Here is a 27,272-nt window from a genome sequence, read left to right on the forward strand (position 1 = left end):
TGAAGGACCCTCTGCACACTAAACTCTGCCAAAGGAGACTGGTTAACATGACGGAAGCACACGTCTTATTACATGACATGTATTAACATGCTTCCCAGATGGCGCTAGTGCTAAAGAACCCGCTTGCCAATACAGGAGACATAAGAGACGTGGGTTCGATCCCTGGGGTGGGAAGATCCCCCAGGGAAGGGAATAGTTACCCACTCTAGTATTCTTGCCTGGAGAATTCCATGGACAGAGGAGCCTGGTGGGCTACAGTCCATGGAGTCGCAAAGTCAGACACGACTGAAGCGATTTAGCACACGGCATACCCTCTACTGGGGGCTGCTGTGGGCCAGGTACGTTACAGGTGCCTCTTACATTTGTCTTCAGTCCTCACAGGAACCCTCTGAGGTGGATATTATTATCAAGCTGCATTTCACAGTGGAGTGAGAAATCGGTGAGGCTAGGGAATTGTCCCAGTGTGGCAGCTTGCCCATCGAAAGGCCAGAATTTGAAGCACAGAATTTGCTTCCGTGGCCCATATTCTAAATGGGTGTGCGAGACTGCCTCCTACTGGCTGCCTCTGTTAAGAAACAACGGTACCCAACAGAGTAATCAAACGTAGCTAAAAACGATATCAAAAGCTGACACTATTTTCTAAATCACATATCTGTAACATTCAGCACGCGTCACTGATGTCTCCTGAGGATCAGACCTCAAGGAATGAAATAAAAACTCCTTCATCAATAGTTGTGACCTAACACACTGTACAGTGACCTTTCCTTTCAGGTTTACCCTGCTGCTTTTAGACTGATAATGGTTTTTCTCTAACACCGTTACAGTTTCAAGCCTTTCTCTAAGAGCACAGAAATTTGTGCTACTCACCTTGTTTTTCCCACAGCATCTAGACACCACCTCCCACATGTTAAGTGGAAGATGAATGGCTGTTGAATAGATACAGGCACAGAGGAGAAAGGTTTGGGCTGCTTACAATGTTTCCATGGAATGCTGTCCATGGAAGGAAACATTAATAGTTTATATGAGTGCTTTTCAACAGAAATCTCTTTTGGAAACCACATACATTTAAGAGGTAAGTAAACATGGTAAGTAAAAAAGGGGGCCTACCATGAATTTCAGTGATTTCAGCCTCTTACCTAGGTCAGCATCTAGCCCATTTAGCTATCTATAATCAAGAGCTAACATGCATGTGATTATAAAAATTTATTTATTTATTTGGCCATGCCACACAGGTTGTGAGATCTTAGTTCCCCAACTAGGGATTGAACCCAGGCCACGGCAGTGAAAGTTCTGAGTCCTAACCACTGGACCACCAGGGAATTCCCAATAAAAACTTAGATATTACAAGACTTAGTAAAGTACATAAAGCTATACGTCTAATTATTATCTTCTGACTTTAATTTTAACATGCATGCACACATTCTAAGTTGTTTCAGTCATGTTCGACTCTATGACCCCATAGACTGTAGCTGACTAGGCTCCTCTCTTCATAGGATTCTTCAGGCAAGAATACTGGAGTGGGTTGCCATGCCCTTCTTCAGGTTTGTTTTAACAGGGTGGCCTTAAACATACAGTTAAAAGGACTGAACTCTCAGCATTAACTATGTATATGTATAAACATATTCAAATTAATTTATACGCACCAATAATATATTGACCACATACATACACATATATATGTATATATAAATGCATATACATTTATAACAGATTACCTTTTGGAGAAGGGTATCTCAAAATCCAAGATGGAAATTTCCCAGCTGTACAATAGGAACAAGGGTTAGTCCCAAGGAAGTAAGAAAAACCATTCTCCTCCTCTACCCCCTATATCTTTTTTTGGCATAAGTGATCCTCTACGAAGTACTATATAGAGACAAGTGATAAAACACCTTCTTTAGAAAGTTGGTCTCCAGTGGTGATGAACGTATTTTGCACCCTCCTTAAATGAGTGCTCGGGACATATGCTCATAGCCTAGACCCTTTCCAGAAGGAGCTGTATCATTACTATCTGGATGGCTTGTGCCAGCTTAAAATATATACTATCCTCCTCTCACATGGAGTGATCTCTGGTGCTTTCTTTGCTCTGCGTCCTCCAGCCACAGAACCCACATCACCTGGGAGTGGACAGGAAATGCAAACTCTCAGCTCCCACCCCAGACCTACTGAATCAAAAACTGCAGTCTTACAAGTGCTCTAAGATTTCTGAGTGCACTTTAAATTTCAGAAGCACAGCTTGAGACCTTGAAAAAATTCAGTATAAGCCATTATCTTATTTTCGATCATATTTCTAGGCTTGGTGATAAGACCCTGACTTTACATGGCTTGGGATCAATACTGTAATTAATTTCACTTCCAACTGGTTCAGATGAATACAGGAAATGAAAAAAACAAACCACCACTTAGAACACTTGAGCTGAACTTAATGTTTGGTGATTTTGGAGCAGCCCCGCACAAACAAGAGGAGAACAGTCAGTCTGTCCTTCCTACACAGAATTTTCCCTGGTTCCTTCCTTACTGGGCTTCTGTGGTGGTTCAGACAGTAAAGAATCTGCCTGCCATGCAGGAGACCTGGGTTCAACGCCTGGGTCAGGAAGATATCCTGGAGAAGGGCATGACTACCCACTCCAGTATTCTTGCCTGGAGAATCCCATGAATAGAGGAGTCTGGACACAACTGAATGACTAAACCTTTCACTTCTACTGCTGCCCTCTCTAAAATGAACTCTGCCTGCAAAACATGGGGCCAGATACTAATGCTTCCTCTTAGAAAATGTACATAAAGCCACTTACAATCCCTGAGGTTGAAAGGGCCTCCGCTCACCCTCCCCTGCCCTGAAATTCAAGGACCAGAATGGAGAGCTTCAGTTTCCTGTCAAGCCATAATTTGAACTGTGAGGCACATTGGTCACGTGAGCTAATGCTTTTAAATGATCATTATCGGCCACTGGTGGAAATTATTGACTCTGAAAACACAGACCGCATTACTGGGAAATCACTTATGCACTGTCAAAAGATCTTCCTATTCTTATTAATGGAAACTCTTATTGAGTCCGGATTAACCCTTTAGGTTCCCACCACCTCTCCTTCAGCCTTAGCCTCCAAATTCCATGTGCTACACAAACTGACACTGATTTATATTCTCTTTTAAAATTATTTTTTCTCTTCTGTGCAGTATTCATCTAAATTTGCTTTGCTTTTCAAATAAGGTATTCCGATAGCCAGATAAACCATGAAAATCTGCATATTGTTTTGCAGAGGACTTTTCATTGTAGATTTAAAAAGTTAAACTAATGGCATTGGGAGTGTGCAGTGGAGGAGGTTAAAGCATTGGAAGGAGACAAGAGTGTCAATCATTTATGCATATAAGAAAACTGAGAACCACAGGCATCAAGCTTTCCGCCCATCTGAAGACCTGAGTACGAGGAACGCCAACTGTGGTCACTTGGCTGAGGATGGCGCAGCTTCAGAGGGGGACCATTGTTAATGCCCTCATTATGTTTTTCTGTGCTCTTAGCATTCTTTCCCCCTTAATGGCTCTCCTACGCTGATTGTCACTAGGCCTTTGGATGACTGTTTTCTTCTGAATTCGAGCAATTTTGTCAAAGTACTTTCTATTTCAGGAAGCTTGGTAATTTCTGATGCTTCCACATAGTGCTCAGGGGAATACTAAGTACACGGAGATTTCACATTTTCCCTTGGTACGGAGAACGTAAATAAATAATAGAATGCGATGCTATTAATCTTGAGCTTCTGCATGTGAAGTCTTGGTTACCTAAGACTGTGCGTGTGTGCATGTGTGTGCATGCACATGTGTTTGTGTGTGTGTGTGAAGGTGAGGTCTCTGCTCTGCATGCAAGCACTGGCATGTATCATAGCAATGTGCCCATTTCCCTTCAATCCCCCCCCACCACTCTCTTTCCAAGAGAAAATACTAGACATTTGGCTTAAAATACGCATGGCACATTTATTTCTTAAAATCACTTGATGTCTAAATCACGATGTTTGAGGCTCCCAGTGCTACTCTAAATAGGAATGATGTGCTTGTACTAAATTTCTATTTCAGATCAGGCCCATACTGAAATTCTGTTAAAATGATTTTTTTCCCCTCCCATCTGGGCACTTATCACTGTGCTCCTTTTGTGGCAAAATATATATATTATATTTTCAGATATACAACCTAAAAACAAGTGCAGATGAGTTTGTTTCCAGAATGATTTTCTTAATTTTTAAGGTGATAGACATGTTATTCCCTCCTCAGACAAACACACTGTATCTCAACAAGGCAAAATACAACTGTACCCCAACCAGGCAATACAATGAAGACAAAGTATTCTTCAACACTCCAGGGAAAAAAATTCTCCAATCAAATAAAAATCTATAGAACAAGAGATAAAAATAACTTCATTGAACTTATATTTTACTCATTTATTTTTCGCTGAACTTATATTTAAAAAGCCTGTATCAAATAGTGCACTAAATGCTTTGAAATTCCCCTTCCTATTAGGTCAGTATATTTTTTTCCCTGCCGTGGATGAAACCAGGCTTAAATTGAGTAGAATCTTAAATGAAGTCAAATTTGATACCTGTTTTCTCATTCACAGGAAGAGGGGATTGGAAAATGAGCCCTCTCTTGGCCTGGTGTCAACGGGGACATACTGTATTTCCTTTCCTTTGTTAACCATTAAATAACCCACTACAGAGACTTTCTTGGCAGTCCTGTGGTTAAGACTCTACGCTTCCAATGCAGGGGCCGAGGTTTCCATCCTTGGTCAAGGAACTAAGATCCCACATGCCATGCACGGAGGCAAACCAACCAACCAACCAACCCACTAGAATCTGGGCATGAAGGTCTGTTTACTACTTTCTCCCAGCAAGAGCTTTTTAAGATATCTTGATGTACTACTTAAACTGATATACTCCCTAGTTTTATCATTTGAGACCAATATAGGATACCTTTCATTCTAGATGGTGGGTGCAATACTTCAGTTGGGCTGAGACATTTTGCCCAAGGAATATTCAGTGTTTCAGGAGGCAGTAAAATTATCCCTCTAAAATTCAGTATATTAAGAAAGGTGCCTTGAGGATGACTACTAGCTTCCACTGACCACGGGTGTTTTGAAGGGGTGCTTGGGGACAGACCACGAGGCTCACCTTGGGGAACCCCTCTAGGTGAAGGAGAAGTAGGTGTGGTGGTATATTCTTAATGACTGTCTCTGGGGAGGGTGGGATGTGTGTCTCTTTCATTTTGTTCCCTGCCCAATGTCCCTCGTCTCAGCGCATGGGATGGCAACTTGGCAAGAGGCTCATAAGCCACATACAAGGAGTAGAAATTTTCATACTTCCCATATTTTCTTTAGGATAAAGTTCGAACTCCTCTGCATGGCATTCAAGGCCTAACCATGGGAACTCCCCTGGTGGTCCAGTGGCTAAGACTCTGATCTCCCAATGCAGGGGGATCCCCTTCACCCACTCCCAGTTGCAGTGCACAGATCTGAGCTCCTCTCTGGTATTATGATGCAAAACCCTCATCCTGGGGACTCAGAACAGGACCAACTGCAGAAAATCCAATCAGTCCAACACACATTTATGGAACACGCACTCCGTGTATAGGGCAGGAAATGAAAAATAGGCATTTGTCCTCAAGTAGCCTGTTGTCTAATCGGGGAGGCAGACTTATATGTCACTAGCAGTAAATGGGTTCTTATAGAGCTGAAAACAAAATGCATTCAGAAGGAGAAAGTTTCCTGATGGAGGGGACACGAGCTTCAGAGAGCATCAGCTTGCAACAGGCAGAAGCAGGTGTGCGGGTGGCAGGGATTCCAGGCTGAGGCAGCACAGCAAACAGAAAGGATTGACGGCTGTGTGGGGGCAGGAGGACAAGGTGAGGAGGGAGGGCTGTTTCTGTCCAGGGTTCAGATCATGGTCTTTTTAAAAAAAAAAAAAAAATTTTTTTTAAATATTTATTTCTTTATTTGGCTGTGCTGGGTCTTAGCTATGACACAATGGATCTTCAATTTTCATCGTGGCATGCAAGATCTTTAGTTCCGGCATGTGAATTCTTAGTTTTGGCATGTGTGATCTAGTCACACACCTAAATCACACATCTAGATGTGTGATCTAGTCCCCAAGGATCAAACCCAGGCCCCCTGCATTGGGAACATGGAGTCTTAGCCACTGGCCCACCAGGGAAGTCCCCATGGTTAGGCCTTAAATGCAAGGCATGGGAGTTTATCCTAAAGAAAATGGGGAAGTACGAAAATTTCCCCTCTGCTTCTTCAAGATCAGGTGTGCATCTGAAGAAGAGTCTCTTTATGCTTCCAAGGGAGGAAAAAGATGAGAGTCATTCACGTACCATTTTACTTTTTTCCTCTTTCATTTCTACTGGAGCTGAGACCATGAGGGTGTGGTTTATGTCTGGAGTGGTCATAAAGGAATTTAAGCAACGGAAATAAAGGGATAAAAGCGTGTCACTGGTTTTATACACACATTCATCCCCAAAACTGACTGCAGGGAAAGAGGAGAAAATCTTTGGGAGTTTTTAAGCAAAATGGACCCTTTGACCTAAGCCTGTGCTTTCAAGTTAACAGTATTTTGACGCTTTCTATCAGAGATCGTGTAGAGGAATCTGGTCTCTTAAAGGCTGCCAGGCCCGAAGCTGTGGGCAAGGCTCTTTCCTGAAGAGATTGGCTTCCTCCCAAGACTGGAAAATGGAGGTGGATAGCTCTATCTTTTAACACGGCTACAACTGAAAATGACAAGACATGCCTCAGTAAGCTCTGTGCTGACGTAAACCCTGCGAGGGGGAAAAGTACACAAAGATGACGACAACCCGAGAAACTTCAAAAATAAAACAACCATGAAAAACCCTGCCTGAGAATTTCTCTCTGAACATCCCCCCCCACCCCCAGATGAAGTTGTTCATAGCATGGCACATCCATCCACCTCCAAAGGGGGCTCAAGCTCTAGGAAGCAGTGAAACTCTCTTTTTCAAAACAATCATCTATTTGGAAAAGTAATACCCGAGGATCAGTTAGACTCTCTATATTAGCAATAAATAATTGGGAAGTGAAGCAATGTATGGTTTCCTTGGGCTGCTTTGTAATCTTCACTGAGCCCTTTATGTAAACACTGGGAGAAAGTGGCTCTCAATTCATGGTAACCGACTTGATGCAGAAAGGTGGCCTCTGGCAGGGACCTGCCAACTCTCATGCCAGGATGTTAACAAGAAAAAAAAATACCATTTCACAGATGAGAAAAGTAACAAAAAATAAAGGGATAATCTGATCCTAAGACACTGAAATCAAGGGCATGTTGCTGGGAGTCGGAATAGGAATAGGATTGACAATCATCCCAATGGCCATCAAAGTGTAACCACAACGCTAGAGAGTGTTTACAGTGCCTTTTTTTCTCACTCAATTTTACATACAATAGTCACATCCATCCATATTATTTGAGAGCTTGCTCTCAGCAGTGAGACAGCAGATGGACACAAACCTAAAAATCCTTGTCCTTGTGGAGCTTCTGTGGAGTAAGGAAGACAGAAAATAGACAAAACTGTAGTCTGATGGACTTCCCAGGGGGCACAACGGTAAAGAATCCATCTGCCAGTGCAGGAGATGTGGATTCAAAGCCTGGGTCGGAAAGATCCCCTGGAGGAAGAAGTGGGAACCCATTCCAGTATTCTCACCTGGAGAACCTCATGGACAGAGGAGCCCGGCAGGTTAGAGGCCACAGGCTCGCCAAGAGTCAGACATGACTGAGCAACGGGACACGGCACAGCACATGTAGCCGGATGGATGGTGATGGACGCCAAATATAAAAATGACGTGTAATAAAGACTGGGAGAGAGTCGGGGAATTGGAAGCTGACACAGAAAGTCCAGAGGAGGCCTTCACAAGAAGGTGACATGTGAGCAAAGATCTGAAGAAAGTGAGTAAGCCATGGCGGTCACCAAGAGGAGCAATACCTGATGTCTGGGGTGACTCTGAATTTCAGGTAGAAGTGAACAATTTTTTAGTATAAACATGCCCCAAACAGGGCAGATTGCTCACTAAACCTGCAACTAACGGGCTCCCTGGGGGGGAAGCACATACCTGACAGGGAGACGGCACGTGCAGGAAACATGAGAAGAGGGGTGAAGGGGCGGAGGGGGGCGAGAGGAGTCAGAGGAATCAGGGGCGAGGGGATGTGAGACCCCGGGGGCCCTGCTGGGACGTGGGCTTTTATGCCCAGGAGAATTATGAGATCGGTGGCAGGCTCTGATTTAGGTCTTAAGAGAGCATTTGGATTCTGCATTGAACATGGACCACAGAACAGGGGCAAGGGTAGGAGTAGTCAGGAGACTGTTACTGCTCAGAAGATGACGATGATGATGACAAAGGTAATAATAACACACACCCAGACACATGCCCCTAATTATCCAAATAAGTCTGAGGGGAATGGCCTCCGAAGCCCCATTCATGGTGTCTCCATTAAGAGATCGAGGTATAGGGGACTTCTTGACAGTCCAGTGGTTAAGACTCTGTGCTTCCACTGAAGAGGGTGTGGGTTCCACCCCTGGTCAGGAAATGACCATATGCCCCAAAAAAAAGAAAAGGGAGGGGACATATGTATACCTATGGCTGATTCATGTTGGTATTTGGCAGAAAACAACAAAATTCTGTAAAGCAATTATCCTTCAATTTAAAAAAACAAATAAAATCAGATAAAAAAAAAAAAGAAACCAACATTACAGATGAAAGGAATCAGTCCTACAAGTAAATTCCTTCTACTCACTAAGATGCTAGTCTAGGGACTTTGTTTTAACCACTCTATTATCATCCTTAAGAATAGATAAATAAATAAGCAAGCCTTCATCAGATAAGGGGACATTTCTGAAAAACATCATTGTTGATTTTACCAGTGACCATGATAACATCAAGAACTTAGAGAAACTGCCCTTTCAGAATCCATGGTGTCAGGCGGTTCTAAAACTAAGGTTTCCAAGTAGGATTGAGACATGGCTTCAAGGCTAATGTTTCTTTATTTGCTGAGTTATGAACAGAGGGAGAGCATTTCAAAAGGACGGGCACATAAAGTTCTATAAAATCCCATGGAGATGTAGAATCTACTGTCGATTATCACCTGCCTAATGGACATAATTTTATTGTAAAAATAAGCAATAAATACTTCAAAAACTATTGAACACACAATCAGTGTTATATGTTGTAGTTCATATAAAAGAAAATCAATTTGTTTTCCTCTGGAAGCAGAAGGCTAAAAAACCCCTCCCCTCCTGATGGCACTGCTGACATCTGACCAATCTGTGACTTGTAAAACCAGTGACTCCATGTTCAACCAAATGAAAAGATACAGGGAATAATCTCGTAGCATCTTGCCTTCAAAAAATTACATTACATAGCTTCTCTAAAAAGCGAGCAGAAAAATGATGTTAATTATTATAGTAATTTAATCACCTGGAGCCATGCCATAAGTAGGTTACGCTCTCCATAAAAGTCGACACTCTCCACTCCCCCACTGTATTCTGTGTAAGTTTTGTTGTTTCCTCAGCATCATGACCCTTTTCTTATGCATGGTAAGAACTCCTATGAAGCATAAATCTTGTTACCTAGGATCTATGGACCTAAATGGACTATAAAATGAAAATACTATGAGACAGGCCCACAATTACAAAATTCCAATTATTAAGCCGAGAAAAAAGTGCATAAACATATTTTCTAGGCATACATTACTTAGCTGAGAAACGACTGCTTTGAGTCTTGTGAGATGTACTAGTCTGCCTGCGTACATTCACTACTGTGAAATCCGACCTTCTGAGAAACACCTGCTGGTCTCAGGTAACTTACCTCACACAAGGAAGAGGCACTGTTAAATTAGAGAAATGGTCCCTTGGAGCTTCTAAACTCGGTCAGCTGAGTAATACCCTGATACTAACTATCCAGCACTTGGACTAGCCGTGCCTGCTGCTGCAGAGAAATTTCTCTGAGAACCTTCTCGTTGTCTGTTTACAAGGAGGATATTTTCAGTGTTGATTCCATAGTTGTAGTCACATTCTAGAACTGGTCTTTCGAGATCCTCTAAGTGTTTACTTCAAAACTCCAGACAGAAAATTAGGGACAGAGATGAGTACCTGTTACTAAAAATTTCCTATTTGGAGTTTTTTATGCATGTTGGTACCTTATTTCTTATTTACTAGTCATTTAAAACAACATACTAGTAAAAATAAGTTTGGAGAGACAAGTGCAACTTTAAATGTCAAGTGCGTACCAGCTGGTGTTTGAAAATTTCTCAGATCATCAGTTATTACTTCCGATTTACATAATTTCCTTCAAGACAATCCTAAAAGCTGGATGTGAAGCCATTTGCCTCCTATGCAATGAGCAAAAACATTTTTCCCTTTTATCCATGTGAAATTCCACCCAGATTTTTCTTTTCCAAAGCCTCTTAAATTCAAAGTTCAACCCGATTTCTCTTATTTTGCAGAGACATACAGAATGTGCAAAACACGGATCACCTCAGCGGATTTCACATATGCTTTAAAGGCCAAGAAACAGAGTTTTCTGCCCCATTACTCCCCAGAAAATCTAATTACAATTCAGATACTGTAATGTGATGGAGGCAAGGAGTGTAGTATGGCAAAATCCCGTGAAAACCCGGAACGAGGCAACCTGCTGCTCTGGACGAGGAAGGCCTCCTCTCCCAAAGGATGCCGGCCTCACGATCAGGCTTTAAATCTTACCTGATACGAACAGTTCTCCTGGTGTACCATCTCAGTGCATCCTAGGGAGCAGACCCCAAGGCAGGACTGCTCAGCGAGGCTGCGGAGGGAGAGCGCGGAGCATCCGCGGGCGGAGAGAACGCCCTGGGAAGGCAGGGGCTCCCCGCAGATTAAAATGGATGCTGTTTCGCTGATCAACCTGCGCAGTGGCACCGCCGGCGCTGGGAGCGCGCAGCGAGCCGGGCTGCTCTCCTCGCAAACCGGCAGCCAGGCTCGCCAACATGGAGCTAGGGCCCGGCTGGGGGAGGGGGCGCGCTCATCACTGGCACAATCAGCCAATTATATTATCGACACAAAGAAAGGGATCAGTCTGGGGCTGGTGTGACCTTCTGGTGCTTTACGAAGGCAGTTAAGTGATGTGGAAACATTCTAGTCCTCATTAAAGGGAAAAAGGCCAGCGAGGCAGAGGGAGAGCGGCGGACACAAATCAATGTTGCAGCTGAACATTTCTAACCTCCGGCAGCATCCTCCCTGCCCGCTGATGCTGCTTGCCTGGCGCTTATGAAACCAGAGCCCTTAAGGATCATTTCAGAACTTCGGACAGGCGAAAGGGAAAACGATCCATTCTGAATTGTGACACCGAAGGGGTGTTCTCTGGGTTGAGTGTTTGAAGTGTTTGTCAACTTTACAGCTAAAATGAGGGCCTTCATTCTTTTTAAAAATATTATTTTGGAATTCTTTGGATTTGCCACTCATTGTTGGTTCTTATCTGCTTTTTAAGTCAAACAGAAGAAGATGAAATAATTATTCCCATAACTTTTTAGGGAGAGGGCTTATTAAAGTGTTAAAGTCAGTATAATTCATTTCATGAAAATGAAACCAAAGTGCAAGTTTTTTTTAAAGTAAGGCCATATATATATATATATATATATATATATATAAATAACCCAGTGCTATGATTTGAATATATAGACACCCTCAATACAGCAATATGATCCTAGAAACAGACCATTCCATGTAAGTGACCATAATAGAAAGGATTCTTGACTTTCAGATTGCAATCAAAGGACACACAAGTTGGACCATACATGTCTCTGGTAAAAACAGGAGCCAGTTTTGCACTTCTTCAGGGCTGTTGTAGGATTTTAGCTTATAAGGAGGAACAACTAGGCCTATAAATTCTTGAAGCTAATTTAATGATAGAAAATTTTTAAAATAAACACAATAAAATTTCCCTATCTATATTTTTCAGTTGCCATAGGCAACTCATTTTGCTGTTTCTTAATAAAAACAAATGGTTCTCAAAATAATGCTCAAACAAATGGAACTCAGTAAAATCTTGACTGAATTTAAGCCAAGTTTAAAAACATTCTTAAGCTATTTTGCTACATCTATATCTGTCTTCTTCAATACTCTTACTAATAACTGCAAAGTCTTCATTATGCTATTAATAAGAAAAACAAGTACTGTTGCTTGATGAGTGGGATCAACACATTTGACAAGTTTTCATATCAAACTCAATCTTAAGGAGTGCTGAGAGTTTGTGTTAAGGATATTTGGCGAAATATTTTTAATCTTATAACTTGACAACATCTCTGTTGCTTGGAAAGAGAAAAACCTATTTTTCTGTATTCTGTTCTTAATTTTCGTGACTTGAGATTCTGACAGGAGAGAAGTTGGCTGAGTTCAATTCCAGAGACACATTCACAAGCCTGGCTTCAGCTTCCTGGTTAAGACAGTGGAAAGGCGACAGGAAAGACCCAGCTGGTGATCTCACAGGCTGCCATTTCCGCACAGGCTCGTTGGGTTCCTAGGAAAAAGCACTCTGGACACGCACCCTGCCAAACTCGAGGGCCTGGAATCTAGGAGATAGCTAGGCCACTAACATGTACAAGACTTCTTAGGCCAGCTTATTGGCAGGTGGTCCAATGAGAGCTTGATGAATGAAGCAGACAGCTGAGCTAGATGATGAGTCTTCTTAAACAGAAAAGAGGACAGAAAGTCTTCAGAGAAAGTAAACAACAGGCAACATATCCCCATCCTAAATTTCATTCCTCCCTCTTGAGCAATCCATATAGGACAGAGACAGAGGCTGCTTTGTAGAGTGTCTTGCTAAACAACCGCGCAGATGAAGGCTCTGGAATCTGAAGTATGTGCAAGGAAAAGTAAGCCAAAGTAAAAGTTCCTTTGCAAGGTAGCAAATAAGATGAAATGGAAATCTTATGCCTGATATAGGAGGCACAGTTGCAGCTTTCCAAGACAGAACAGCTTTACTCCAAAGACTGCTAAAACTTTACTCAGGTTACTACTTTGACAATCTAGGACCCTAAGACTCAGGAACATGGTTTCAAGCTATACAAGGCCAAAAAGTTGCTTTCTGGACTCTGTTCTCTTCTGAAAACTGAAAGCTTCGGGATGTATTACATAAACTTCTAAAGACATTTATCATGTGTTGTTTTAAAAAAAAAAAAAAAAAGCCTAAACATGATCCCACTCTTCACAGTTGCTCTTCCATAAATAGTGGAAGTGACTCAGAGGTGGCTATGGGGAGAACAGATTTCTGACAATTGTCTCCCAAATCCTGTCAAAAAACCCTCTAAAGAAGTATAAACAAGATTTAAAAAAAAAGGAATATATCAAGCAAGCTTCCTTCTACAGTCATTCATTGGAAAGGACTTTGTGTTACAATTTAAATTATGATTTGCTAGTACAAAAAACTTTAAACAGAAATCAGCTGTTCCAAGAACACATAAGCTAGAATAACTTACCAAGATACAGTAACATTTATTATTTTTGGACTAAAAAATATTGATGAACTGTTTAATATACTACTGTATGTGGCATGGAGATGCTTTTGTTTTGTTCTCAGGTCTTCACAACTTTTCTTCCCACAGAAAGTATTGGGTTTCAGATTTAGATGGGGACTTAAGAGATAAACTGTTATTTTCCAGATATGGACACTGAGGCCTGAGAGAGTGGTGACATGCCCAAGAACATAAATCTTCCAGCAACGGCAGTAAGAAGAAAAAAAAAACCCTCCAGATTTTCTTGTGAGTGTCTTCAAAAAAAAAAATGCTAAATGAGGACCACAGGACTTAAAGAAATAAACCCCTTTTGACTGAACTAATGTAGGTTGACCTCGAAATCAAAATTTATCATAAGGTAAGAGAGAGGCAGCAGAGTGGTTCGACCTAAAACTGAATTCAAGGTAAGTTTTAAAAGAAGAAAAATTAGACTATTGTCTCAGTAAGCCATTTTTCCTATTTCTTCCACCAAGCAAACTATTATGTCTTTAAATCCTGAAAAGTACTTTTTCATTTGTGGCAATTAATAGCAACAGAATGAAGATGACCGACAGACACAGGAAAGATGGTCAGCATCACTAATCATCAGGGATATACAAATCAAAACCATAATGAAATATCCGTTCACATCCATCAGAACGGCTGTCATCAAAAAGACAGCAAATAATAAGTGTTGGAGAGGATGTGGAGAAAAGGGAACCCTTGTATACTATTGGAATGTAAATTGGAGCAGCCAGTATGGAAAAGAGTATGGAGAATTCTCAAAAAAATTAAAAATAGAACTACCATGTGCTCTGCTGTGCTGCCACTCAGCCGTGTCCAACTCTCTGCAACCCCATGGGCTGCAGCCCGCCAGGCTCCTCTGTCCGTGGGGGTTCTCCAGGCAAGAATACTGGAGTGGGTTGCCATGCCCTTCTCCAGGGGATCTTCCCAACCCAGGGATCAGATCTAGGTCTCCCACATTGCAGGTGGGTTCTTTACTATCTGAGTCACCTGGGAAGCCCATATGATCCAGCAATTCCACCTCTGGGTATTTTCCCCAAGAAAATAAAAACACTAACTCGAAAAGACATATGCACGCTTATGCTCACTGTAGTGTTATTTACAATAGCCAAGATATGGAAGCAGCTTATGTCCCTCGACAGATGAATGGATAAAGAAGCTGTGGCATATATATATATATATATATACATATATATATAACTCAGCCATAAAAAAGAAGGCAGTCTTGCCATTTGTGACAATATGGGTAGATCTAGAGGGTATTATGTTCAGTGAAATAAGTCAGACAGACAAAGATAAATATTGCATGATTTTATTTATATGTGGAATCTAAAAAACAAAACAAATGAACAAACAGAGCTAAAGAGAAACAGACTCATAGATACAGAGAATAAACAGGTGGTTGCCACAGACAGGGGGTAGGGGTTGAAAGAAAAAAAAAAGGTACCTATATGAAGTAATGAATGCTAATTAGCTTGATTGTGGTGATCACAACGTACGTTAATAGGAAACCATCACATTGTACACCTTAAATATATACAAATTTTGTCAATTATATTTTGTCAATTATACCTCAAGAAAGCTGGAAAAAAGATTAAAATAAATTTTTGCAAAGGGAACAGAATGTCGGGGTGTTTTGGATAGTAAATATAGTGGTAAAAAGTCACATTTGCAGCTCATCTGAGCATACAGCTTCAAGAGTGAGCTACTGGGTCAGGGACTGACTTGGGGAAGGTATAAGGGAACTTTCTGGCACAAGCTGAAGGACTTGAGAGGGCTTGGCTTACAGAGGAGTATACTTTGTCACAACCCATTGAATAAAACATTGAAGATTTGTGCATTTCATTGTATGTCAAATGTACCTCAAAGGAATAAAAATGATCTGGTTAATGATATGCAGCTGAAGTATTTAGGGGGCAGTTTAGTAATACCTTCCTTTGAAATGCATCAAATAAATGAGATGAAGGAATGGAAAGATAACTGGAAAACTGTGACAAAGCAAGTTTAGTAAAACAGTAATGGTAGAATCTGGATGGTGCATAGATGGATAGTCACCTAAAAAACTTTTCAGTTTGAAAAGCTTTGTAATGAAATATTATGGAAAAAATGAAGGTATTGGGGGAGGGTGGGGAAGATGAACAAGAAAGTCATTGTCTTAAGCAATAACTTTTCAGCTTTTCCTCAGGAACTTCCGGAAAGCAAGTTCCTTGCGGTAGACATTGTATTGGATTGACCAAAAAAAAAAAAAAATCATTCAGGTTTTTCCGTAAAGATGACACAGAAAACCTGAATGAACTTTTTGCCCAACCCAACATACAGTGTTACGTTGTGGCTTTTCACCAGGTAAGGGAAGAAAAGGAACTGTAAGGAAAATTGACTCTGTCCACATCAAGGGGCATTGGGTCCTTGGATGACTTGCCCAAAGAAGATCACAGCCGGCATCACTGATGACAATAAACCTTAGAAAATGGCTTTACAGTTTACAGAGAACTTTCCCGAACCTCTTCTTTGACTCTTACAACCTTGTAGCTGAAACAATATCCTGTTACGTGCCATGTGAGGCAGTGTTTCTGCCTCCAGGGAGTTTGGTAAGGGAAATAAGGCAGTATACAAATGACTATATACAGTGTTGAATGAGTAAAGTGCTACCAAGGAGATTTTGTTGTTTGCTCACTAGGAAATCAGAAAAGCAAGAAAACGCTTAGCTAGGTTAGCTGGGAGACTGCAATAATCTTGTTCATTTGGTTTTCTACTTCTTGAGTCCATTTTTTCTATTTCTAGATTAAGGTAACTTTCCTTAGAACTTAGATCACAGTTAATTAATTCAGTACTATTATCCCCAACATTTGAAATAATACTTGGCCTATAATAGGCTTTCAATATTTTTAAATGAACAAATGAATGATTATGAGTTTCAGAAAGTTACTTCATTGCTCTTAGCCTCAGTTTCTTCATCTATAAACTAAGGATGCTAATCCCTGGTTTATTGGGCTGATGACATGATAAAATTAGAATAACATGTAAAACAACTCTGCCCTAGAAAGGAACAGAAAATAGATTTCCAGCCCCCCTTCCTGAATTAAAAGCAACAACAACAGCCCAAGGAATAAAAAGAGGCTGGACGGATGGAGGCGATAGTAGCAATGGAGAGTTGAAGACAGAGGGATGCACTCCATGAGACTCTGAAAAGTACATTGACGGCACCTAGCCGGCGATCTGGCCTGGAAGAGTGAACAGTCCGGAGTTTCTGAGACCACTGCTGAAGTAAACTTGGTGCTGTGAAACCAGAGAAGTTAGGAGGAGGAACTGATTCTGAGGGGTTGGGTTGCAGTAGTGGTCTTCTATTTTCCACCATAAAGTTTTGAGTTGAAGGCGCAGGAGGCAATTGGGGCTCAGAAGAGAAGTCAGGCCAGCAGATAGTATGTGGGGGGTCTTCTTCAGGGTCAGGACAGTTGCAGAAATGGATCAGATGAAGGGAGAAATTGAAGAGAAAGGACTAACAAACAGAGACATTGCTATGTTGGGCACATCAGTCCCCACAGAGCTGGGGTGGGAGGGTGGGCATTAGACTTGTTAATCAGCTGACCCTGAGACAAGGAGATTACTGTGGGTCATGCAGGGCCCAGTGTCATCACGAGGGTCCTTCTAAGCAAAAAGAGGGGGCAACAGAGGAAGAACCAGAGAGATGGCAGCGTGAGGAAGACTCTGTCCAATGTTGTTGCCTGTGAAGACAGAGGAAGAATCCCAGTCCAAGAAGGCGGGAGTCCTCTGGAAGATGGAAAAGGCAAGGAAGTGGATTTCCCCCTAGAGCCTCCAGGAGGTGACAGGCCTGCTGACACCTTGATTTTTAGTCCAGTGAGATTTCCTAGGGACTTCTGACCTCCAGAATTGTAAGATCATAAATGTATGTTTATCTATTACAACAAATAATGTATGACAAACCTAGACAGAGTATTAAAAAGCAGAGACATCACTTTGGCGACAAAGGTCTGTATAGTCAAAGCTGTGGTCTTTCCAGTAGTCATATATGGATGTGAGTGCTAGACCATAAAGAAGGCTGAGAGCTGAAGAAATGATGCTTTTGAATTGTGGTGCTGGAGAAGACTCTTAAGAGTCCCTTGGACTGTAAGGAGATCCAACCAGTCAATCCTAAAGGGAATCAGTCCTGAATATTCACTGGAAAGACTGATGCTGAAGCTGAAACTCTAGTACTTTGGCCACCTGATGCGAAGAACTGACTCATTGGAAAAGACCCTGATGCTGGGAAATATTGAAGGTGGGAGGAGAAGGGGACGACAGAGGATGAGATGGTTGGATGGCATCATCGACTCGATGGACGTGAGTTTGAGCCAACTCTGGGAGATAGTGAAGGACAGGGAAGCCTGGCAAGCTGCAGTCCATGAGGTAGAGAAGAGTTGGATACAGCTTATCACCTGAACAACAACAAATGCATGTTGACTTAAGTCACCAAGTTTGGGGTGATCTTTCACAGCAGCAATAGAAGATGAACACAGTCCCCTAGGGTGAAAGCCAGCATTTAGAGGCTAAGAGGAAGGAAAGGGGGTGGGGTGATAAGGTGAGAAGAAGAGGAAAACCACCACAGGGAGGGACCAAAGGGAGAGAGCTCCACAGCTTCAAATACTGCAGGGAAGCACAACCATAAGTCCTTAGATCTGACAACTGGGAGGTCATCCGTTTCCCTCGAGAATAGTTTCAGTACTAGTGTGTTAGGGGTAGAAACCAAGTCACAAGCCATTGAAAAGTTGAAGGACTGAGTAGAGAGAAGTTGGTAAAGAAGGTTGTAGATAAATTAGAGCATCAGGTTGATAGCTTGAGGAAATAATGGAATCAGAGAAGTGATTGTTGTGGTTGATCTGTAAGATAGAGGAGATCCAAATGTCTATGTGGGCATCAGGAAAGGAGCCAGGAAGAAGGGAGAAACTGACTATAACAGGTGGGAAATAATTGGAAAGACCAGATCCTGAATGAGTTAGATCAGGAGCACATAACAAGGCTTCATTTAGCCTTGAAACTGAAGATATGGGGAGTGAAATTACAAAGAACTGTTGAGTAAAGAGGAGCCTATAGTGGAGATGGGGAAAGATGAAACAGCACAGACGGGCATCTTGATTGGGTCCTTGAGGGAAAGACCTCAAGGATGGGGATGCTGGCTAGAATGGAATCAGAGAAGGAGGATCAGTTGTAGAAGGTGTTGCTGTATTACTTGAGAATATTCGAGAAATGCTGACTAATGCTATATAAGAACAAGAAAAACAAATGGGATAGATGAAACCTATAAGATGTGTTAAGTACAGACAATGAAGTATATAAACAGTTGTCAGACATAGATGAAATGTGGGCAGGATTTAGACAGTGAGGCAGAATTCATGAGATGTGATGTATTAAAGAGTAAGTTAGTAACCTGGATGCCTTAGATCAAGCTGAACACAGAAAGGGATGGAAAGACTAGAGGAGCACCTAATATTCATGACATGCTAAACAACCCCGAGGCCCTCAATATTCATTAGATTTTACACTGCCCACTGGTGACACACATTCTGTCCCTATTTGCCCTCTGCCCAAGAAATACAGTTCCACAGCCGCTCACCAGGTGAGGGAGCAAGTTGCAGAGGGAGCCTGAGGGACTTGCCCCTGTGTCTCTGATCAAGCAGGCTGTGTGTTGTTGGCGGACACCTTCTGTCCAACTGGGCCTCCTCTCTGAAACCTCAACCCTGGCTTGTGACTGTATCATCAACAGGGAAGGTGGTTGTGGCAGAAAGTTTGGATACACAAATATTGAATAATCCTAGACTCAGGCAATGCAGTCCTTCACAGTCCTGTACCATATCCTAAGTAGGATTCTGGGACCAATTCCAACTGGTGCAGGGGAGGGGGTTTCCCCACACCGTGTCATTCCTGGATACCAACCGAGTATCCTACAAGTCCGCTCAGTTCTGACACTCTCTACCTGGAGACAGCATCAGAGCCCACAGGTTAAAGGCTCGACCCACACGACTGTCCCCCCTCCCCATTTCAAATGCTGATTGCAAGTCCAGGTTATTAACTTGCACTTTTGCCCAGTGGCCTAGAGGTGGGAGGTTCAAGCAAACTCCTCCTTGGGCTCAATTAATTTGCTAGAGCAGCTCACAGAATTCTGAGAAACATTTTGTTTACCAGATTACTGGTTAATTATAAAAGGATATAACTCAGGAGCAGGTGGTGCTAGTGGTAAAGAACTCGCCTCCCAATGCAGGAGATGTAAGAGACCTGGGTTTGATCCCGGGGTTGGGAAGATCCCCTGGAAGAGGGCATGGCAATCCACTCCAGTATTTTTGCCTGGAGAATTCCATGGACAGAGGAGGCTGGCGGGCCACAATCGTGGAGTCACAAAGAGTCGGACGTGACTCAGTGACTGGGCACTCACGCACAGGAGCCCCCGGATGGGAAAGAAGGCACAGGGAAGGCGTGGGGGAAAGACTCAGCTTCCACGCCCCCTCCCGAGCACTCCACTCTCCCTAAACTCCCACGTGTCCGTCAACCCGGAAGCTCTCCGAACCGTGTCCTGTTTGGATTTTTATGAAGGCTTAATTTCATAGGTGTAGCTGATTAAATCACAGGTCAGCGGTGACTGATTCAACCTCAAGCGCCTCTCTCAGGTCAGGAGGTGGGACTGAAAGTTCCCACCCTCTAATTCTGTGGTTGACCCTCCAGGTTCCCATCCTGACATATATTTGAAAATCACCTCACGAACACACATAGCAGGAGACGCTTTTACCACTCTCATCACTTAGGAAATTCCAGGGGTTTTAGGAGCTCTATGCCAGAAAGAGGGAAGAAGCCCTAATCACAACATCACACTAAGTATGTCAGCTCATCCCATCTCTTCTCCTTGCATCTTGATATGCATTTTAAATTGATTTAATAAGCTGTGATCTGAGCATCGTAATTTGGTCTGAGATTTCTTGGAGGAGTGCCTGGTAGTGGACTTGCAGGCTAGTATTGCACCAAGGTCATTTCCCAGAGAAAAGGATGCTTGGTATTTGTATCATCCACAACTTCTTCCCACATCCTCTGAGCCCCAAAAGTGGGAGAGAGAGAAGGGCAAAATTAGGTTGTAATTTTTCATCCTTATAAGAAAATTACCTGAGAGTCTTACAAATGTACATCAATTAATTTACGCAAAAGTTTTTACTATTCTGACAATGGCTCCACCTGTGTTTATTATTTCAGATATTAACAAAATAGTTGCCTGAGTAAATTGTCAGTGTGACTCAATTGCTGTCACTTTTTCTTTAAGTATTCAAGTCTGCTTTTCAAAAGAAAACTCATATATAAAACAAACCAAAGTGTTTTCAATCAGAATAAAATTATTTTTCATTCAAATTGATACTATTTACTTATTAAATCCTTAACTGGAAACATGAGACTGTTTTTTTTATATATACAAAAATTTGAAAATATAATTTGTGAAAGTCTTATTCCAACTGCATGTTTACACTGATTTCTTTATTTAGTTTGTGCCACACCAAGAGAATCCTGTTTCACACAGATAAGTGGTTGGAAATGGTAACAGTCCTTCATAATAGCTTATGCTGCAGTCCCTGGATATTCTTCATTAAACATGTCCAGGAGTTTGAAAGCAACACCATAAAAAATTTATTTCAGAACTGATTTACTAACAATATACAGCAACTGCTCACATTCCTTTTTATAAACAAGATAAAAAAAGACAGAGAAAAAAAAAAAAAAGACAGAGTACCCAGACTGACAATAGGTCATCAACCTGGAAACAGACCTCTTCATGGGATACACTAGGCATTCACTTGTGATTTGCACAATCCACCTATTAGGCTTGATGTGGGAACGTGCCAAAAAGATGTGCAGACATAATCTGACACTGAACTCAGCTGGGCCTCTCGGACAGCCCCGGTCATTTTTCCTACCTGGACATGAATTTTCAGCAAGACCATAGCACGGAGCCGCCACCTTTGTGGTCAATGACACATTTACAAGTTCAATTTTGAGGACTATAAAAGACTACTTATCCTGGCAGGGTAAATTAATATGCTGATGTCAGAAAAGGGGGTGGAGAGAAGTTCTTTGCATAGATATGAGGTAATAAGATCCTACAACTTGGGCTGAAATGTTGTACACTTCTTACCATGGCTTTACAGGAAAACTCCTCTCCCAATGCCCAGAGCCTCACAATTTTGTTTGTTCTCTATTCTGAATTACATTCACATCTCAGAACTCTTTCATTTCCACTTTGATTTTTCAGGGGCCTAGGTGTTCAGCAGTTCACAGAATAGGAGCAAACGAACCTCTGAAACTACCTCCTGCAGCCCTGGGGTTTCTGCAGACACGGTCTGAAACCTGATGCATCAGACACTGCTATAGCCGCTGCCTCCCTCTCCCTCTAGAATAATGAGATGGTTTATATTTCAACACAATCTGCCAAAGCACTTGTTTATTGTACTCTCTGGCCAACCCTGCCTGAAATCCACACTGCATAGGAGTCAGTTACTGAAGAAAGATAGTAACTGACTCCTAGATAAATGTGGGTGGAGTCTATATGGTTTCATCCCAAACTGTGCCAGTGTTTAAGGACCATTTCTTTTAGTCTCCATTTAGTCTCTGACTTTGGAGTCAGAGAGAACAGTGGCAGAAAAAGTGAAAAGTAGTATAAACCTGCCAGGGTTAACACAAGACCTCCAAAATAAGTTGGTTCATCAAGAGGGGCCAAGCCAGAACTCACACAAAGTATGTGTGTGTGTGGTTTGTATGTGTGCGTGTAGGGGAAGAAGGGGGCACACCTCCCCTTCGGCCCCTAATAGAGTTACTTGCCAATATTAGTGCATTCAGCTAAGGCAACAGGAGGTCCCTGACCACAAAAAGGGCTGTTCAGTTTTCTCAGGTGATGGTGGATTGAAAACCAGACTCGGAGTTCTAGGGAAGGGAACTGACCTTCATCTTGAAGAAAGGCGACCTCTAGTGGACAAGTGTGTTTTACGATCAGTTCAAACAACAGGATTAGAAAGCAAAAACAAGGTTCAAATTAAGCTCTATTGTCTTACTGAAACTTCAGTGATTCTTTAATACTAATTATAAACATAAATACGTAAGTCTTCATTAACAAAAGAATGTAAAAATCACACCAATGCTAATATATCCAAAGTTACAATCTAGACCATCTTTGACGGTTTCCAGAATGGATGGAGCCTTGAACCAGGAGTCACAGGCCTGGATTCTGGGCTTGACTGTGCCTCTGATTAGGTTTATTCTCTTGGGCAACTTCATATACAAGAGCCTCTATTTCCTAATCGATAAGACGGGTTTATTTACAAACTATCATCTCCTTGCACCCTGTCTCTTCCCGTCAGGCTATCAGGCTGTTGTCTTCTAAAATTAAGTTTATTTTTTATGATGAGGCTTTCAAATCAGTATCAACAGCAGAAACAAAACAAAATAAAATTAATATCATATTATATATTAGCACTGGGTAGTTCCACAAAAACTATTTGCTTTCAACTTAAGATCTTTCCTAACATAAATGTTATGGAAGGTAATGATGGTTAACTTTTCTTCTTACATTGACTGTGGGAAAAAGCATTTCAAAAACTAAACACACTAGATCATGAGTTTATTATGAAAGTTTAGTTTATTCTGAAAGTTAGAGCTACTATTTTCAAAAAAGTTGTTTCATAGAATAAAGTAAAAATAATAAAAAGAAGGAAAACATAATAATTTATGAGTATATACCTCTTCTGAAAACTACTTGCTCACCAGCTGACATATTTTCCTGCTTCATCACTGAACACAGAACACAACATAATAATTTAGGATTATACTCAACATAATCTCAAATTTAATATTAAAATTCTTTAGTGCTCTTTAAATCGTTTCCCCCCTCCTCAATACAAGAGTTGTGTAGAAAGGCTACTAGTTATAATGGGATTTAGTACTTAAGAGCTTCCTCAGGTAGATTCTCTAACAAGCTTTCCCAGGGCCAGTAGCAATCTGGTTTTTATCATCTTTCTCATTCTCTCCCCTTAAGAGAGGTATTCAAATGATTTTAGTTGCTAAAAGGTAGGAGAGAAAATGCTGGTCTAAAAAGTGTTTTGAAGGATAATAAAATGCTCGAATATCAATGAGTTATTACATTAGCTTGCTTTATCTTAAATCTATGGAATGAAGAAACTTTCTCATCTACAGAAATGAATTTTTTCAGAATATAAATCTATTGGTTAGGAAATTGTGCTGCTCTGCTCTGATCAGTGGACAAGGGGTGAACTTGTTAAGGGTTAAGATTAGTCATGGGTTTAGAGAAAGACAAATTACACAGGATATCACTTATGTGGAATTAAAAAAAAAAAAAACACACAATGATACAAATGAACTTATTTCCAAAACAGAAATAGATCACAGACATAGAAAACAAACTCAGGGTCACCAAAGGAGAGGGGTGGGGGAGAGGGACAAATTAGGGATTCGGGATTAATAGATACACACTACTATATATAAAATAGATAACCAACAAGGTCCCACTATATAGCTCAGAGAACTATATTCAGTATCTTACAATAACCTATAATGAAAGAGAGTGTAAAAAAGAAATATATAAACATATATTATATTTAATATATATAACTGAATCTCTTTACTATACACTTGAAACTAACACAGCATTGTAAATCAACTGTACTTCAATGACATTTTTTTAAAAAGCTCAGTCATGGATTACTCATAAGCAATAAGTTTAATCTGCACATTAATCCCAATTCCCTAACTTAACCAGTTTTCTTCTGTGAATAGCAAAGAGCATCTCTTTCAGACACATAAGCAGGGTCAACAAAATGCCCACTTCTTGTTTTTTTTTTCCCCAATTATTTTTATTAGTTGGAAGCTAATTACTTTACAATATTGTAGTGGGTTTTGTCATACATTGACATGAATCAGCCATGGATTTACATGTGTTCCCCATCCTGATCCCCCCTCCCACCTCCCTCCCCATCCCATCCTTCTGGGTCTTCCCAGTGCACCAGCCCAAGCACTTGTCTCATGCATCCAACCTGGACTGGCGATCTGTTTCACACTTAATAATATACATGTTTCAATGCTGTTCTCTCAGATCATCCCACCCTTGCCTTCTCCCATGGAGTCCAAAAGTCTGTTCTATACATCTGTGTCTTGCCCACTTCTTGCTAAGTGCTAGGACTTTTCCACTGTGTTCGTCTGTTCATTATTTACTAAGAAAGCCAAGACAGAAATTAGCAGTCCTTCCGCGATCTGGGGCTTCCAAGAACACCTGTCTGCCTCACCCCGACTCTCTCTCCCCTCATCTGAGATGACGCTGAGGGAAGGTGGAGTTCACTTGCTCACATTGCTACCATTCAATCAAAGGAGGGGAAGAAAGGAAAATAAACATGATCCATTTTGTCCAAACACCCACGTTTCCTCTCCTCCTCTCATGGCCTCTGACCCCAGTGTAACTTGAGGAACAGCTGAAAAAGTTCACAGCTGCTTTGCAGACAGACTGCTTGGCACTCTGATGGTTCCAGCTTACTTGTGTTTTGTTTTGAGGTTTTAGGAATCAAATTTGCTTTCCCAAGGACAGAAGTGATTTCTTCACCAGAGCCGTCACTACAACCGAGGCGATCAGACCTTTGACCCTAATTTTAGATGGCATAAATTTATAAAACGTCACTTTCAAAGTTTAGCCTCGCTCATTCACCCAGCTGCCCCCAATTTCATAGTCTCCATAGCTGCATACTTTCTTGATCTCATTTCCAAATTGTTATACAAAATTAAGCGCTTGCAGGCTTCCTGTTTGTGAATGAAAAATCCTTTTGAAAACATAAATCAGATTATGTCATGTCTTGGCTTAAATCCCTAACATTGCCTGTCACAGCCCTGCTCTATTCTCCAGACTTCCTCTGTGCTCCTCACCTTCTTGCTTACTTAGCTCTGGGCACACTGGCTGCCTTTCAGCTTCCTAGAAAATCCAAGATTGCTTCTGTTTCAGGCCCTTCTCAGGAGCTGTTTCTCAACCTGGAGTAACACCTCTGGGTTCAAGTTGGAGGCCTTTCCTTAGCCCCAAGGCTAAATAAGGTCCTGCGTAAGAATCCGCCTGCAATGCAGGAAACTCTGGTTCGATCCCTGGGTCGGGAAGATCCCCTGGAGAAGGGACAGGTTACCCACTCCAGTATTCTTGGGCTTCCCTTGTGGCCCAGCTGGTAAAGAATCCACTTGCAATGCGGGAGACCTAGGTTTGATCCCTGGGTTGGGAAGATCTCCTGGAGAAGGGAAAGGCTACCCACTCCAGTATTCTGGCCTGGAGAATTCCATGGACTGTATAGTCCCTGGGGTCGCAAGGAGTCAGATATGACTAAGCGACTTTCACTTTCAGATTCACTTAGCACACCATGTTTTCTTTTCTTTTTAAGAAATATTTATTTATTTACTTGGTTGTGTTGCACACAAGATGTTCCTTGCATCGTGCGGGATCTTTTGTTGCCATGCACGCGCACTCTAGTTGTGGTACATGGGCCCAGTTGCATGTTGGATCTTAGTTCCCTGTCCAGGGACCAAACTCATGTCCCTTACATTTCAGGGTGGATTCTTAACTACTGGACCACCAGGGAAGACCCAACACCATGTTTTCCTTCTGAGCACTTTATGGCAACCCACTCAAGTATTCTTGCCTGGAGAATCCCGAGGATAGAGGAGCCTGGCAGGCTAGAGGCTGTGGGGTTGCAAAGAACTGCACACACCTGAAGTGTCTTAGTACACACACAGTTGTAACTATCTGCTAACTTGTGGGATGTATAATGTTGATTTGCTCTACTAAACTGTATGCTTCATCCAGCTTGTCCATCCAGCATCTAGCACAATGCCAGGCACACAGCAGGTAATCAACAAATAATGGAAGGAAGGAAGGAAGGAAATCTTTGAAATTCTCTTGGATCAGGCCTTGGGATCCAGGGCAGGACAGCGCCTGCAACTAGCTGCTCTTAGTTCAATTCATCACTGTGGCAAAGCTGGTGAAACAGCCACTTCTTCATCCCAAGACAGTGGGGGAGGCCTCCCCTGTACACTAAGTGGCTGATGGCCAGCTTGTGAGCTAAGCCGGGTGAGGCATTCTGGCTGCATCTCCCTCCTTGTGAGCAGCGGTTCAGAGGGGCCCCTCACCTTGTAAATCTGCCTCGGAAGCAGGACTGACTATGCCAGCTGGGCCTGAGAGAAAAAATAATCATTTACAGCTCCCCAGGGAAGGTTAGCACATTCCAAAGTGCATTCACTAGACTACTACCCCCAACTGAATTCAAAATTAGTAAGAAAAAAAAAGGAAACAGCCTAGTGGGTTTTTTCCCTCCCTTCTCAATTTCCCCCCGGCAACTTGTGCATCTAAAAATAAAAAAGATATTGATAAGTGTACAAAGTCAGAATTCTAATATTTAAGGAATGACAAAGTGTCCCAACTAGTTTCCTAACCAAAAGAATAAGATGCAAAATGACCAGTAGGAAGGTGAACCGGGTTTGTGAAGGACTGACATTTCAAAATTTGCCTGCCTCCCATGGAGGTTTAGGCTGGAGGGAGAAAAAGCACAGAAAGAAAAAAAATGAGGACTTTTGTTTTCTTAGAGGAAAACAAAAATGACAGCTTAAAAACAAGCACGAACCTGCAGTTTGGGTTGTGGTTTTACAGAGAGCATTCTACTGTCTGAAGAAGAAAAACTGGATGTGGCTTGA

General features: G+C 41.8%; 1 protein-coding gene across 5 annotated transcripts in view; it reads right to left on the reverse strand.

Moving 5' to 3' along the window:
• Positions 1-27,272, reverse strand: part of SCHIP1 (schwannomin interacting protein 1) — a 175,700-nt gene that overhangs the window by 49,893 nt on the left and 98,535 nt on the right. Inside the window, exon 1 of one of the 5 annotated variants that reach the window (XM_065943418.1) lies at positions 10,738-11,053. The exons of the other annotated variants lie outside the window; for them this stretch is intronic. Coding sequence (XP_065799490.1) covers positions 10,738-10,767 — 30 coding nt within the window. The 5' untranslated portion in view covers positions 10,768-11,053. Of the gene's footprint in view, positions 1-10,737; positions 11,054-27,272 lie in introns of those variants that run through there. 5 annotated transcript variants of the gene reach the window in all.

This window comes from Muntiacus reevesi, chromosome 8 (genome assembly GCF_963930625.1).
Source record: "Muntiacus reevesi chromosome 8, mMunRee1.1, whole genome shotgun sequence".
In the NCBI taxonomy this organism is placed as follows: Eukaryota; Metazoa; Chordata; class Mammalia; order Artiodactyla; family Cervidae; genus Muntiacus; species Muntiacus reevesi.